General features: G+C 37.4%; 1 protein-coding gene across 1 annotated transcript in view; it reads left to right on the top strand.

The window, feature by feature from the left end:
- Positions 1–2,843: 2,843 nt before the first annotated feature.
- The window catches only part of LOC105935677 (gamma-aminobutyric acid type A receptor subunit gamma2), a gene marked incomplete at its 5' end in the record, with an annotated part of 42,340 nt that continues 30,639 nt past the window's right edge, over positions 2,844–14,544 (top strand). Inside the window, 6 exon segments of the mRNA XM_036134002.1 lie at positions 2,844–2,912; positions 2,914–2,976; positions 2,978–3,025; positions 3,028–3,083; positions 6,848–6,930; positions 9,394–9,531. Coding sequence (XP_035989895.1) covers positions 2,844–2,912; positions 2,914–2,976; positions 2,978–3,025; positions 3,028–3,083; positions 6,848–6,930; positions 9,394–9,531 — 457 coding nt within the window.

The raw sequence follows: 14,544 nt of genomic DNA on the forward strand, positions 1-14,544 counted from the left end.
TTTCCAGGATGTTTTTTTTTTTTTTTTGTGAACACAATTTATTTTTTTATGACTTCTTTTGTTAGCTTACACTTATCCCAAGTTGTATTTTGGAATGCACATGCTTATATTCATACATATACAGCCGGTAAAAAAGAGTTTATTACAGCTGTAAAAACAACAATGTGATGATAAAACATAAAGCGAAAGGAGCTCTGGTATTGGGATTGAAGTGAAACAATTTAGAGCATAGTGCTGGTGTTTAATTTCTCATGTTAACTTCAACACCCACTCTCCTTAACTGCATTTACATACATTGATGTGCCCAGTTTTAAAGGAGTGTTTGAGCTTACATTAGGGAGTCACAATACAAGCATAATGACTGTTGGCAACTGTGTGAAAAAAGGGCACTCTACTCCTATGAAAGGTTGACTGATGGCTTCACATTCACATGTAATGCATGCTATTGGGACAGTACGTTAGCACAAGGACATGACAAATGAGCCGGGTCATTTTTCTGAGGAGAACAGAAGACTGATGGTGCGGGGACTATTCATCTGTAGCAGTCATCCATGCAATTTTTGATTCGTTAATTTCGATTTAGAAATCTCTTATGACAATCCTACACCCTGTGAATGCTAGAGGAGGTGGGGAAGGGATTGGCTGAAGAAAGCAGAGAAAAAGGTTGATGCTTGAAGAAGAACAAGGATCAGGAATCAAGCTTCTATAGCTGTGGGAGCTTGGCAGTGCTTAGCTGCTCTTGGATATGTCCAACAGTTTAAAAAAGAAAAAAAAAACACTACTCTTCAAACATTCCCACGTGTGTGACTGAGCCTCATAAAGATGCTGAAGTATTACTCATACTTTGTCCTTAGTGCCTGTTTGTCCCTTTTAGACAAAAAGGAGAATGCTCTCTAGTTAAAGTATTTTTCCAATTTCAGTTAGAACCCTTTTGGCATGGATTTTGACTTCATATTTCGGCAAAGCTGTGTAAGAAAGTTACAATGCCTTTGTCCTCTTCCACACAGATCCCCATTTTTCCACCCCTCGTGAACTCTTGTTTTATAAGACCACAAATTTATTTTCTATTTCCTTGGTATTTCCTCTATCACTTTTGCCATCTGAACATCTGAAGACTGCTGCCAAACCAGCAAGTGGTAATCCTTCAGTAAAACAAATTTTACCTGCTCTGTAAGAATTACAATTTCTGGCCCAGAACAACAATGTGGTCTTTTTTCCAACAATATTCCTAACAAAAATTAAAAAAAATTCAGTATCATGTAGCATATATATGTTTTGTTGAACTATACTGAGGTTAGAAACCATTCCGTATCGCAACCTATCAAAATCGGTCTGAAGGATGATTCATTATTCACTGCAATGAGTAACTTTTTATCACCCTTTCAAAGAAGAATAAGAGGATTTTTGTAATTTTTTTACAATTAAAAGACATTTATGTTTGACCCTTTAACAATGACACCTAAATGAAAGCAAAAAAATTATAATAAACTACATAAGAACTGACAACCAAATGAGCATTACATATATCAGTACACGTATTAAGATTTATTAATGATTTAATTTGGCAAAAAGACAAATCTGAAAAGTTAGATGCTAATGCAAATTCTGCTCTATATCTACTCCTTTAGGCTTCAAAGGGAAAGTTTATGACTTGGGAGCTGCACATTCACAATACTAGTGAACTGTATTTAAGTCGAATGTACATTAAAGTTCATCAGCTTCACAGGAGCCTAAGGGAAAAGTGCTTAAGGTCTAACTCTGAGTACCCACTGCCTACTGTCCTAAGTGGAGACGGTAGGGAGGAATGGGAGGAGATATTCAAAGTTACTCTGAACCACCTTTGATCCCTCAGCTTTCAATACTAGAACCACCAGGGATACCACTGGAAGCAGGGCATTTCTGAGTCAGACGCTGGCAATTAATTTTCTCTGAACAACTTGAGTTTCTGCTTTGTCAGATACTCCGGCTCCATCTATCTCTTACTCACCTAGATACAGGGTTGTTACAGCATGATAAAACTTTAGCAAAGGTACCACAGTTTCATGTACTTACACACTAAACTACATTTAATAAAAATGTATTATATTGCCTAATTACCTTAATTTCAAACAGAAACACTAACAATTAGTCCTGCTGCTAACTGAAATGTGATAGCTTCTAGTAATAGATAAAGTTCTAAGCTGATTCAAAGAAGTTGTGGGAGAGTAGCCCCCCCACCACTCAATTAGAAAATAGACCGGCCTCCATCCCACTTGAATTATGCTATTCATTTTCTTGACATTTTGGCTGTGCTTATACTTATTTGTCCCATTCCTCTTAGAAATAGTGTACCGTTATATATCAGAGGTGACTTGGTGTTGTATTTAATGAGCTATGTCATATAGAGAATAAAAGTATAGATTCTCTTGAGTTTTTTTCTAATCAATCCTTAAGATGTGCAGAGACCAAATTATCTGATTTCATTTAATCTTTCCTCTAGACAGGCGGTTGATCGGTCCAAAGGGTTTGCCATGAGTGCAAAAAGTGTTTCTAAGTGAAAGTCCTGTGGACACAAAATTCCTGAAACCAGGCAGCTTTGAGTTACTACCGCAGTGGAGTTTATACTGATGAATGGGCAATGATGGGAAAGTCTGCACCTATCAGCCAGATTTCCTAGCAGTTCTCAAGTCTTTATCCTGTGGCAAGAGGACTGCTATGCCAGGAAACTAACTCAAAACCTTAGTCAGTGTTGAAACACACGCATTGTCATTGTCACCCAAAAATCACGTTACATGTAACATATTGCTGCAAATTTACGTGTTGGTTGGAGCTTAAACATGTCAATGTATTTTTTTTATGTTTAGTGTCAGGAATACACCATCGACATATTTTTTGCTCAGACCTGGTACGACAGGAGGTTAAAATTCAACAGCCACGATGAAAGTTCTTCGTCTCATCAACAGCAACATGGTTGGGAAGATATGGATCCCAGACACTTTTTTTTCGGAATTTTCGAAAGAAAGCCGACGCCCATTGGATCACCACACACAACCTAATCGCATGCTCAGGATCTGGATGACGGAAAGAATACCTATACACCTAAGGTAAGGGGCCAATGGTGAGAAGTCAGGCATCAGCAAGATCGGGATAAACATCATACAATTGTTCAGATGTTATTGGTTCATCATCTACTAACTGTTTATTAAAAAAAAATCAAAAATAAAACCGTTATAACTAATGTTCAAGAAAACATGTTAGCTATTTTTGTTTGCTTTTATTTTAATTCATGTAGAAAATATTTTTCTATCAGACTGAAAAGACATGATCTGTTATTTGTGCTTACAAAGAGAGTCATTTGGGTGGGTTTTTCTTCTCCCCAATAATTTCAACAAACAGTACTACATAACAACATAGCAGTTGTCTGTTGTGATGTAGTATGTGGTAAATCATGTTTCTCTGGGGGAAAATGTTTTTCTCTGCAACTGCAACGGTCTGTCGTTCAATTGCCTTTGAATGTCAGTATTTGTGCCGTTTTTCTCTCTGCACCGCACCACACTTGCCTGCTCTGCTGCAATCAGCCTCATGTTTCACACCTGTTTCCTGCACTATTTAAGCTCTCCACCACCACCAAGTCCGCACCAGATGATCAAAAGCTTTGCTCGTAGATGTCCAGCCTTCCTTCCATGCTTTTGATTTATCACCACGTCACGAACTCAATCATGTCTCCTGGTTTTCCATGCCTGGCCCTTGACACACTTAGCTTATGCCAAGCTTCTTCTCTCTGGACCTCGACCTTGATTCTATGCATTGACTTACGAGACTTGCCTAATGTTTTGGATTCATCTGCTCATCTCTGATTACCAGTGCATGACCCTTGCTTGTCCACTGGATTCTGATCAAGGCTCTGTCATTCTACCTGACACTTTGCAGTGAGTAAAGACTGGTTTATGCTTGACACCCATACGTTTCGGGCATAAATGAGATGTGTGGACACCACGTTTGCAGCATTTATGCTCCATACGGCTTTTTCTCTGAAGAAGCTCTATTCTCCTAGATTCTAGAGTGCAGCGTTGTGTTTCTACCCAAATGTGTTACAATTCCACTCACACGTACAGGTAGAAAAAAACTGTTGTTTCCCACATTTTATAGCCTCTTACTTTCTTTCCAAGGGTGTGATGGCCTTTTCTGTCCAGGAATTGCTAATAATTTGATGATCATGGTTATCTTTATGGGCCGCATCATAAAGATGTCTATATTTACGAACCCCTGTCAGAAGAAGCTTTTGCTCATCCGCCACGTTTTTTTACACAGTACTGTCTGCATATGTGCGTGGAGCGGAAACTTTTAGACTCGCTGAGGGTCGTGCTAGCCAAAATTATGTAATATGGCCACATGGACCTTGTGGATTTTCCAAGAAAAACCAGACTTCAGACTGCTCTTGCTATTGCCTGGAATAAACTGGCTTTAAATGCAACTCTGTGTCTGGGTTGAATCAAGGGTCCACTGTCTGGTTCATGACACTGCAGGCTTAGTTGCCATAAGAAATTGCACTTTATCTAAACAGTCTTTAAGTTCTTAGTCAGTGTAAATCAACAATGATACTGGATCCTAGTATAGTCTTGGACAGCATTCTGCTCGTACAAGTATGAGATGGGTTCAGTAATAATAAGTAAAGTATATTCAGAAAACCACATGAGTGCAATGAGTTTCTTGTTAGGTATTGATAACTTTACACGTCCAATAACAGTTTGATGTTTTTACATTTTTTTTTTATTTGACTTTATTGCTTATAGGTTACCATCACAGATATTTGAGATATGTAATAGGATCACATCACAGTACCTTTTGAGAATATAATTCAATTCAGTAAATGACTACAGGGCTGTAGCTCTGATGTCTGTGGTCATGAAATAATTTGGTAAGGACTGGTCCTGAAGTATCTGTAGGGAGACCACAAGCCCCTGCATTTTGGTTACTGGGCAAATAAACATTATAATACAGTCCAAACTGGGACTACATGTCATCCTGCCACCACCTCAACAACCCAGGAAAGTGCACTAGGATCCAATTTGTGGACTTCAGCTCGGCCTTCAACCCAAGACATTCTCCGCCAGATGCTCAATCAGCTCACAATGCCAGTCTCAACCTGTAAACGGATTATCTGCTTTCTGACTCACCAACAACAACAAGTGAGACTGGGAAGCGTCTTCTCCAGCTCAAAAACCATCGGCACTGTCGCCTCCAAGGAGTGTGGTCTTTGCCCACTCCTCTTCTCTCTGTACATAAATGACTGCACCTCAGCAAACCCGTGTGTGAAAACTCCTGTAGTTTTGCAGCAACTTCACTGACACTGGTTTAAACCGAGGATGGCTGGTGGATTAGCCTGGTCCACTTGTGTAGTCAGAACCACTTGGAGCTTAAATCGCTCAAGACAGTGGAGATGATGTGCTTGCAGAGAGTACCCCCGACAATGCCCCATGCCCCCCCCCCCCCCCCCCCCCCCCACTATACTAAGCAACACTCTGGATCACTTCTGCTTCCTCGGAACAGCCATTTCTCAGGTTTTGTGGTCTTCACACATAGACACTGTTCAAAAAAAGGTGCAGCAACTCAGGAAATACAACCTTCCACTGGAGCTATTAGTCATCTTCTGCACTGCCATTTTATAATCTGTTTTGTGCACCTCCATCATTGTGTGGCGTGGTTCATCCACAAACAGGGGCAGTCTAAACTACAATGAACAATTAGGTCTGCAGACAAAATCATCAGGGCTGACCTGATTTCTTTGTTTACCTTACTTACATTATCATCTGTCTATTGTCTTGCACTTATCTCAGATTGGGTCACAAGGGAAATGGGTGTTCCTTTTAGAATACATTTGCAAAACAGGGCTTTCTTCTTAAATAATATTACTATTGAGAATATATTGCCTTGTCAATTTGTCTTGTTAGTGAGGACCTCTTCATAAGTTTCCACATTGAAACTGAAACACTATCAACTCGACTAACATTGTTCCTATCTTGAGATGAACACACCTTTTTATACATAACTGTATTTTTTTAACAAGCCCTGGGAAATAAAAAAGTTTAAGTTGTGATATCTCTTAATTGATGGGATATTTGCATGATAAAATTATTATTAAAAAAAATAACAGGTTATAGTTAAACCTTATTAAGCCTCAAATTCCTGGGATCCCTTTATCAATGACATTTTTATCATGCTTTACAAGGGTTCATTCTGACATTTTTGACAGTGTAATATTGTATTACATTTTTAATTCTATTTTTTCTAAACGTATGTATTCATACCAATAAATCAAAATAAGTGACAATTATTAATTTATTCTATTGTCACTTTTGCATTCTGCCATAATTACAGCAGACATTTGCTCTGACACCAAAATGCATTACCTGTGATAATAAGAGAGGAAAGTAAAGTCTTCCCGGTTCAATCAAGCCATGATGGATGTTCTCCTGAGCAGAACACTAGCCTTCCACTTCATTAATTTGTTAGGAAACTCAGAACTTAAGCACTGGTTAATTAGGATGGCTGCTGTGATTCCAAGCACAATGATACATGACAATAGCAAATGCATGGATGGGTGAGGCAATTTAAGGTCAATCTCTCATTAAGAAGAAGTTTAATGACTTCGCTTTTAAACTTTCTCAAGGGAGAAAGAAAAAATAAAAATGTTTTCTGTCTAATATAATTTTGTGAAATCTTACTTTAAAATGTATAGCATCATTAGCTGAAAGATCATGGTTTTCTTGTTAGATTATTCAAGTGACTATGCCTGTATATAGCGTTTAAAACCTTAACTATTGCTAGTATCCTTTGGTAAGTGAATTATAATGTTTTGTTTCTGCAGGTTGACCATTGATGCCGAGTGCCAGCTGAAATTAAACAACTTCCCAATGGATGAGCACTCCTGTCCCCTGGAGTTTTCAAGCTGTAAGCATACCGATACACTACTACGTTACTACTTTAAAGCCTATTATTTTTATTTTGTATGCATGGTGTAGGACTGTAGTGAAATAGCTCTGTGCAAATACGCATGTTATATGGCGGGGATTCTAAAACTTTATGTTCAAAGGTCAAAATCCAATTTCTTGGTCAAAATAAATAAACTGAACTTCAGATGCAACAAAACCTTGTAAAATCAAAAGAAAGGAGTTAAAGGTTGCAAGTACACAGAGACAGTTCCAATCATAATAAATAATTTAGAATGTTATTGAAATTATTTTTTTTCAGTATCTCAATTGACTAAGGGTATAGAAATTATACAGATTGGTTACACAGACTGGTGTTTTCAACCCTTTATTCCTGTTAATTATGAATTTACAGCTAATAAAAATAATATTTAAGATTGAAACAATACATCTGACCATTGTGGGGAGGGGAAGTGGGACAGAAACGTGAGCTTGATGAAAAGTATGTTTAATACCTGCCTAAAATTTATTTTGAAATGGTACATTTAAACTCGGAACAAAACTGTTGAATATGATTATAATAAAGAGCAACCTAGTGTCAATTTTGTTCCATATACCATACAGAATTTTTTTATTTTCAGATTTTTATCTGTTACCAGATTAACATTTAATCTAATCTTGTTAATGGGTCGACGGTTGCTCAACGGGAAGAGAAGTTGTCTTGCAACCAGAAAGTTTTGGACCATATTTCATTCTTCTCCTGCCAAATGGGTAAAGAACTTAACTCCAAATAGTCTAATCTATCTGCATATTGGTGTGCCAATGTGTGTCAATTATTTTTTTTCTTTCCTTACAGTGACCAACATTTTAATTCCGCTCGTTGTCTGGACAGTCATCTTTTTGAACATTAAGTGTGCTTGATTATAAACATCTGGTGGGGTCATATACTAGCTACATGCAATACAGTTGACATCTCAATGGCTTGACAACTGAACACCTGGGCTTTTTTTGCTGAAATTACATTTTTGTATTTGTAGAACCCTGTAATTATAGATTTATGAATCAAGTTCTCTACAGTAATCTACAAGTGTTTTTTTTTCCTTCTTATCGTCTACCAACAGCACTGTTGGTTGAGTTTTCTGCACATTTGGATATTTCTTGTGGACTTTATTTAACCTTAGAATATTATCAAAAAGTAACAAGAACTCGAAATACATAACATCCCCATGTAGGCAGTGTGGGGGGGCTGTAAGTCATACTAATGAGTCTGCTAAAGCTCTACCATGAGATACTATGGGATTTTCTCCAGAAATAACTCTTCTCGAATGGCTCAAGAAAGTGAAGCTGACGAGGTTATCAAGGCTAAAACTAGAACATATGCATTCATTTAGATTTGATGAGAGCTATAGATTTTTTCACGGCTTTGGAAATTGCTTGGCAAACAGCACTGAAGCTCGGCCTCAGATGTTGCAGGCAGAGAAGCGTGCAGCTATTTATCACGGGGCAAATTGTCCCATCACGTGTCAAAAAGCAGCAAAAATTTAGTGAGCCTGCCCTCTTTTCCAGGTGTTACCACTCGGTAAATGTTATCAGGCTATTTGGTTGAAAAAAATAGTTTCAACACATTTCGGTGTTTATAACTGCAGTAGATTGAAATGAATTTACTACTGACACTGAGCTTTTGTATCCTTATTGTTTTGACTTTCCAGAAGGAGACTGAATCTATAATATGTTCCTGATGCATTAGAAGCAAAACAGCAGACTGCTTTCTTGGTTGGCGATGATGTGTTACTTTGAAGACCAACATTATTGGATGTCTGAGAGCACTTAAGTTTGCACTCAAGGAAGTCCACCTGCATAATTCAAACCGAAGCTCCTCACTAGACTTCGACTGTCTGCAGAGTTGTAACAGTACTTTCTTGAGGACCAGCAGTAAAGCCATTACTTTTTTTTTTTTGGTTAGTTTGCTTTTTGAAACCGCACAGAAATTCGATACTCACAAACATGACTTGATTATGATAATCTATTGGCTCAGCTAAGCGAATCTGTTTTAGACAAGTAAGATTACTGTTTTCATTAGAGCAACTACAGAGCGTGCAGGGGTAAAATGAAATTACTGAAAGCCCACTCACCCGTGGTCTTAAGTCAATGATGTAATTTTTACATCTCAGAATTTTCATAGAAAATACATTCCCCACAAATGAGGCAAATGTCTTTTCAACATGAAGTGCATGGCTTAGGAGAATTTTGTCATTGAAAGATTAATATTTGCAAAAATAATGGTTTTGTTGTTATAAATAAAATAAAACTATTCAAACTCTTAGGTTTTTAGCTTCATTTAACAGAGATGCAGTTTGTTTGTTTTTTAACCCGGAACAAAATGCAATCGGCATATCAACTGTTGGTTGTTCATATATTGGGAAAACAATGCTCCTTTATCGGTTTAAATAGCACCCTGAGTTTTCAACCATTGTGTCCTCTTCAGATGGCTACCCCAAGGAGGAAATAACCTACAGGTGGAAAAGGAGCTCAGTCGAGGTTGGGGACATTCGCTCATGGAGGCTTTACCAATTTTCCTTCGTTGGCCTGAGGAACACAACTGAGACCGTCAGGACCGTTTCAGGTATATAAAACGTCTCTTATTGAAAGAGCATCTACATACTTGATTACATTATTACAGGAAGCATGCATGCACTTGTTACCAGCTTCACTTTGACATTGCATAGTGGCGTTCTAAATTATTCATACACCAGGAAGGATGATAACGATGAAAATCACAAACACGAAGGCAACAACTGCGGCCTGGTAATTGGGAACCCTTGGCCTTTATGACTTGGGATATCTTCTCCTTCTCTGATCTCTAATCTGCTCTCCCAGCTTGGTCTGAAAGTTTAGGTTGACTTCCATAGGTTGGCCGTTGTGCCAACCTCTTTCCATTTTCAGATGATGGTTTAAGCCATGCTCTGCTATATTTTTAAGGTTTAGGATATTATTTTGTAACTAATGTCTTGTGTAAATTTTCAAAATCTCCTGACCCTATATCTGCTGTGTTTCTTGGTTTTCATTATCATGATTGTTTTTTAGGAATATCCTCTAACAAACCTTGGAGGCCTTCACAATACAGCTTAATTTACACTGATATGATAATACACACTGGTGGCTTTAACAATTAGCTACCCTCTCATGGCAATCAATTGCTCTGGATTGTACTGTATTTAGGAGTATAACATTTAAAGAGACTTGATACATGTGCAGGCCACAGTTAATAGATTTACATTCCTAAAAAGCACGAAAACCATCCACTTCACAATTGTACACTTCTTCCTGTTACTTATAAAATGCCACATAAAATTACCAAAAAAATGCTTTCTTAAATTGTTTAATGGGTGTGAATACTTTTGCAAAGCGATGCATGTGATTTGGACTACAACAAAAAATGAACATATATGCTTATAATGCTTGTCAAAATGTCCAAATTGGCAAACTGGGAAGTGTGTTTTTTTTTTGGCATTTCTTTTATCCATCTTTATGCAGATATCTAACAGTGTTGAGCAATTGCCTATATAAAAAAAGACCATAAAAATGCCACAACGCTTGAAAATGTACCGTTACCTATTAACTGCTGAACCAGTGAACAATCATATTTGTACATCTGCATTTAAGCATAAAGAGAGCCATGTTTTGTCTTGTGTTTCATGGCATATTCTTTTCAAGGGTCATCTTTTCTTATTGCAATGTCTGTTAAAGAAGGCGAATGAATGCAACTATGATTTAACATGTGATGGATGGCTGAATTACATTTCTAACATAGGCTAACTGCCCTGTATAGTGTTGACATGTTGAAAATTAAAAAAAAAAACCTGGGCTTGCATGCATATTGTGATATGATATCGTTTACAATCCTGGGATGTTGCTAAGTAATGTATTTGAGACATGCATTTTTGTAGGATTCCAAAAATTCATGAAAGCTGCTGAAAATATATAAGCACTGATGTTAAAGGGTTGGTAAAAGAAAAAAAAATAATGTTCTGTATTTATTAGCAAATACCCTTTAGCTTAGAAAGAATGTTTATTTAGTTTGAAGCACGGAGTATTCCTTCAGGAGTTACGCCTCTTCTGTGGCCCGTCCTGAGACGAATGAGATGAAACAAGGGAATCTTGTAATCTGGTTTTATTTTGTGAGAAACTATAAAAACCTTTTAAAACATTTGTACACAAATTTGACAATTATTTGTTGTTTTTTTTTGTTTTGTTTTGTTTTTTTATAAATCTCTAACCAACCAATCTAAATATTTTAGCTTTGTATGTGACGATCCAACATGGTTATCTTTGGTGTTATATTTGGTATCATTTATAGGCAATATGCTTTATTTTAAAACCATTTTGGCCAAACCAAACCACCGTAAATCTCCCAGTTTCACTGTTATGTTTTCTTTAAAACAAGTATTAAGTAACGTTCTAAAAATAGAAATTAGGTAACATGTCAAGCTGAACTTAGTGTCTTTGCAGTGTTACTTTAGAGCACACAGGCAAAAGCTCATATGCGCTGCGCAGTCTGCACACACCATATGTGATGTCAGTCCAAATTACATAAACAATAGAAACGTTAATTGATTTAAAATTAAAGTTGCCTGCATTTTTTTTCCTGTTTCCCAGTTAACATTTTTCATGGGACATAAAAAAGGGAATCTACAAGAGGATGAGCGTGCAATGAGAAACTGCAGGCTCCTCAGTTACTTTCCTTTTGATCTGGTTTGTTATTTTCACAAACCGCCATCTGCTCTCTTGTCAGAGCGCAGAACCTTGACTGTGGCTGAGAGACCTCGTGTCTCATTTTCCAGTCAGTTTGGGAACTGACCTGCTTCAAGATTTGTGAACACAACATCTGTCTCAAACAGCAGTCAGTTGGAGCACTATACTTGCTGTGACATCCCAGATAATCAACATGCAATGGGCTTTGCTCCAGGACAAGGATTGTTATTTAAAATGTGAAGAACACAACAGGGAGGCTTTTTAATATTATTTAATTTATTAATTAAAAAAATAATAATAATGTCATTGTATTACTTTTTAGATGTAAACATATTAGAAATATTTCAGCATGTATTTATTTTTTAGTACTCATATTTTTAATAGTCACTCTAGGTTTGTCGACTCAATTGTCAAGAGAATAACAAATAATTTATTACTTTTATTTATTCAGCCTATTTATTAAAAAAATCTAATAAATAGGTTAAAGAGTTTTTCTACGTATTATTTAAGTACATCATTTTAATTTGAGCATCAAGAGGCTTTGTGCTGAATCTCCTAAACTGAAGTGAGCGGCAACAATGGCAGATTCATAATCACAAGCTTAGCAAACAAATATCCATGTTCCTAAACTGGCCTAATACAGACAAATACAACATGAAGGGTCTTTTGTGTGCATTTGTACTTCACTTGTCACAACAAAACCTCTCCCACAGTCACATACTATATGTACAATTGGTTTCTCACTGTAGAAAAAAAATTAACATTTAGAACATAAAAAGTGTGCCTGATTAAACAAAAAAGCACAGAATATGGAAAGGAGATAATAATAGAGGGCTTGGAGGAATATGACATTTACTAAGTTTACATTTGATGCTGTTTAAAAATACCGTTGTCTGTTTTTGTCCCTTTCTTATATTCTAAAGGACTTAAAAAACACTTCATCTTTTTAGCTTTACTGGCTAAAAACCAATCCTTTCAACTACTGGCATTGAAGGACCTCTGAAGGACCAGAGTTGGCGAAATAAAAGCTAAGAGGTATAGAGAGTTTGAATGCTAAATATCCAAGGGGCTGAGTGTGAAGTATGAAATATTAACCTCAAGATAAAACCCCTCAGTTACTGGGTTGAGCTGCAATGCTTGGAAGTCTGCTACCATTCCTTTACCATGCTGGAGTTAAGAGGTAGTCAAAAACACACTGTTGTAGACATAGTCAACAAAATATATCATTTTAAATAAGAAAAAAACGTCACTGAAAAATAATTTAGGTGTAAAACTGATTCCTAATTCACACAGATGTCAGGTTTTAAACGTTCAAACTAATTTAATAGAAACCCTCAGTTAGGGTTTGTTTAGGTTTAGGGTGCCATGTGTAATGCCATGTTTCAAAAAGTCATCTTTTTTTGTGTCTAAACATGAGGAAACTCAGGGAGTTTTAAAGAAAATTTGTTTTCTCTCACTTTAGAGTATTTGGGTTGCTGTTGTCCCATTCTGATTAGCACATGTGTATTGGGGAAAAGGATGTGGAATTCAGTGTTTTGCTGTGTCACGGCTTGTATTTTTACCGTCACGTCACAGTTTTATTTTATGTCATTTATTTTGTCATACTTAGGTTGAGGACACATGCCAGGACTTTCATAATATTCCCAAATAAAAAAAAAGACTTGGAGTTCACACCAACACCATAGTTTGAGCAGACTTTTGTTACATAAGGACTGGTGATTACACACCTAAGGGATCACTACTAGAACCTGGCAAGACAATTTGATAATGTGCAGCACTCCCCGTTCTGCAAACCACCAATCTGGGTCCAGCTGCTACTACCCACCTACCAAAGGTTGGTTTTAGCCAATCGCGGTATCAAATGAAAATGTCATAAGCAGCAGGCGCCCTGAGAAACCACAAAAAGGTATGCTGGTCAAGGTGTTTATTTGAATATTGAAACTCCTGACAGTCATATTTTCTGACAAAACACTTGTGATAGCTGTCACATTAGTGCTATGGGCTTTATCTAATAAAGGACCAGACCGAAGTGAGCTCTATTAACATTGAGCTTTTTATTCTGTCTCTCAACTGCTGGACCCTTTTACATCCACAGGGTTGTTGTGTGTCTCCCGTCACATAATACTGACACCACAATAGCCGCAGCTACATGTCGTCCTCCTGCGCGGCCATGTTTATTTTGGTTCGGCTGTGGGTGTGGCACCTCTAGCTTTCATCACAGCTGTATGTACCGCCTTAAACCATAATACGGCATCAAACCTTCTTTGTGACTGTTGTAAGGGTGCCTTAAAATATTTTAAATTTAACCCATCCATCCATCCATTTTCCAAACCGCTTCTCCCTCATGGGGTCACGGGGGGTGCTGGTGCCTATTTCCAGCGTTCACTGGGCGAGAGGCGGGGTACACCCTGGACAGGTCGCCAGTCTGTCGCAGGGCAACACAGAGAGACAAACAGGACAAACAACCATTCACACACACACTTACACCTAAGGGCAATTTGGAGAAGCCAATTAACCTAACAGTCATGTTTTTGGTCTGTGGGAGGAAGCCGGAGTACCCGGAGAGAACCCACACATGCACAGGGAGAACATGCAAACTCCATGCAGAAAGACCCAGGATACTCAAACCCAGGACCTTCTTGCTGCAAGGCAACAGCGCTACCCACTGCGCCACTGTGCAGCCCTTAAATGTAACCAACAAGTGAATTTGATTTGGACAGTGCTGGCTATATGTTTTGGTTATACTCATGTGAAGTTGTTAGTGGATTTTGGAATGATTTTCAGTGTTGGCTCTTTTGCAAAAAAAAATAAAATATTTCCATCTTAATAATAATAATAATAATAATAATAATAATAATAATAATAACAATAATAATAATAACAA

Source organism: Fundulus heteroclitus, unplaced genomic scaffold, assembly GCF_011125445.2.
Source record: "Fundulus heteroclitus isolate FHET01 unplaced genomic scaffold, MU-UCD_Fhet_4.1 scaffold_713, whole genome shotgun sequence".
NCBI classification, from domain to species: domain Eukaryota; kingdom Metazoa; phylum Chordata; class Actinopteri; order Cyprinodontiformes; family Fundulidae; genus Fundulus; species Fundulus heteroclitus.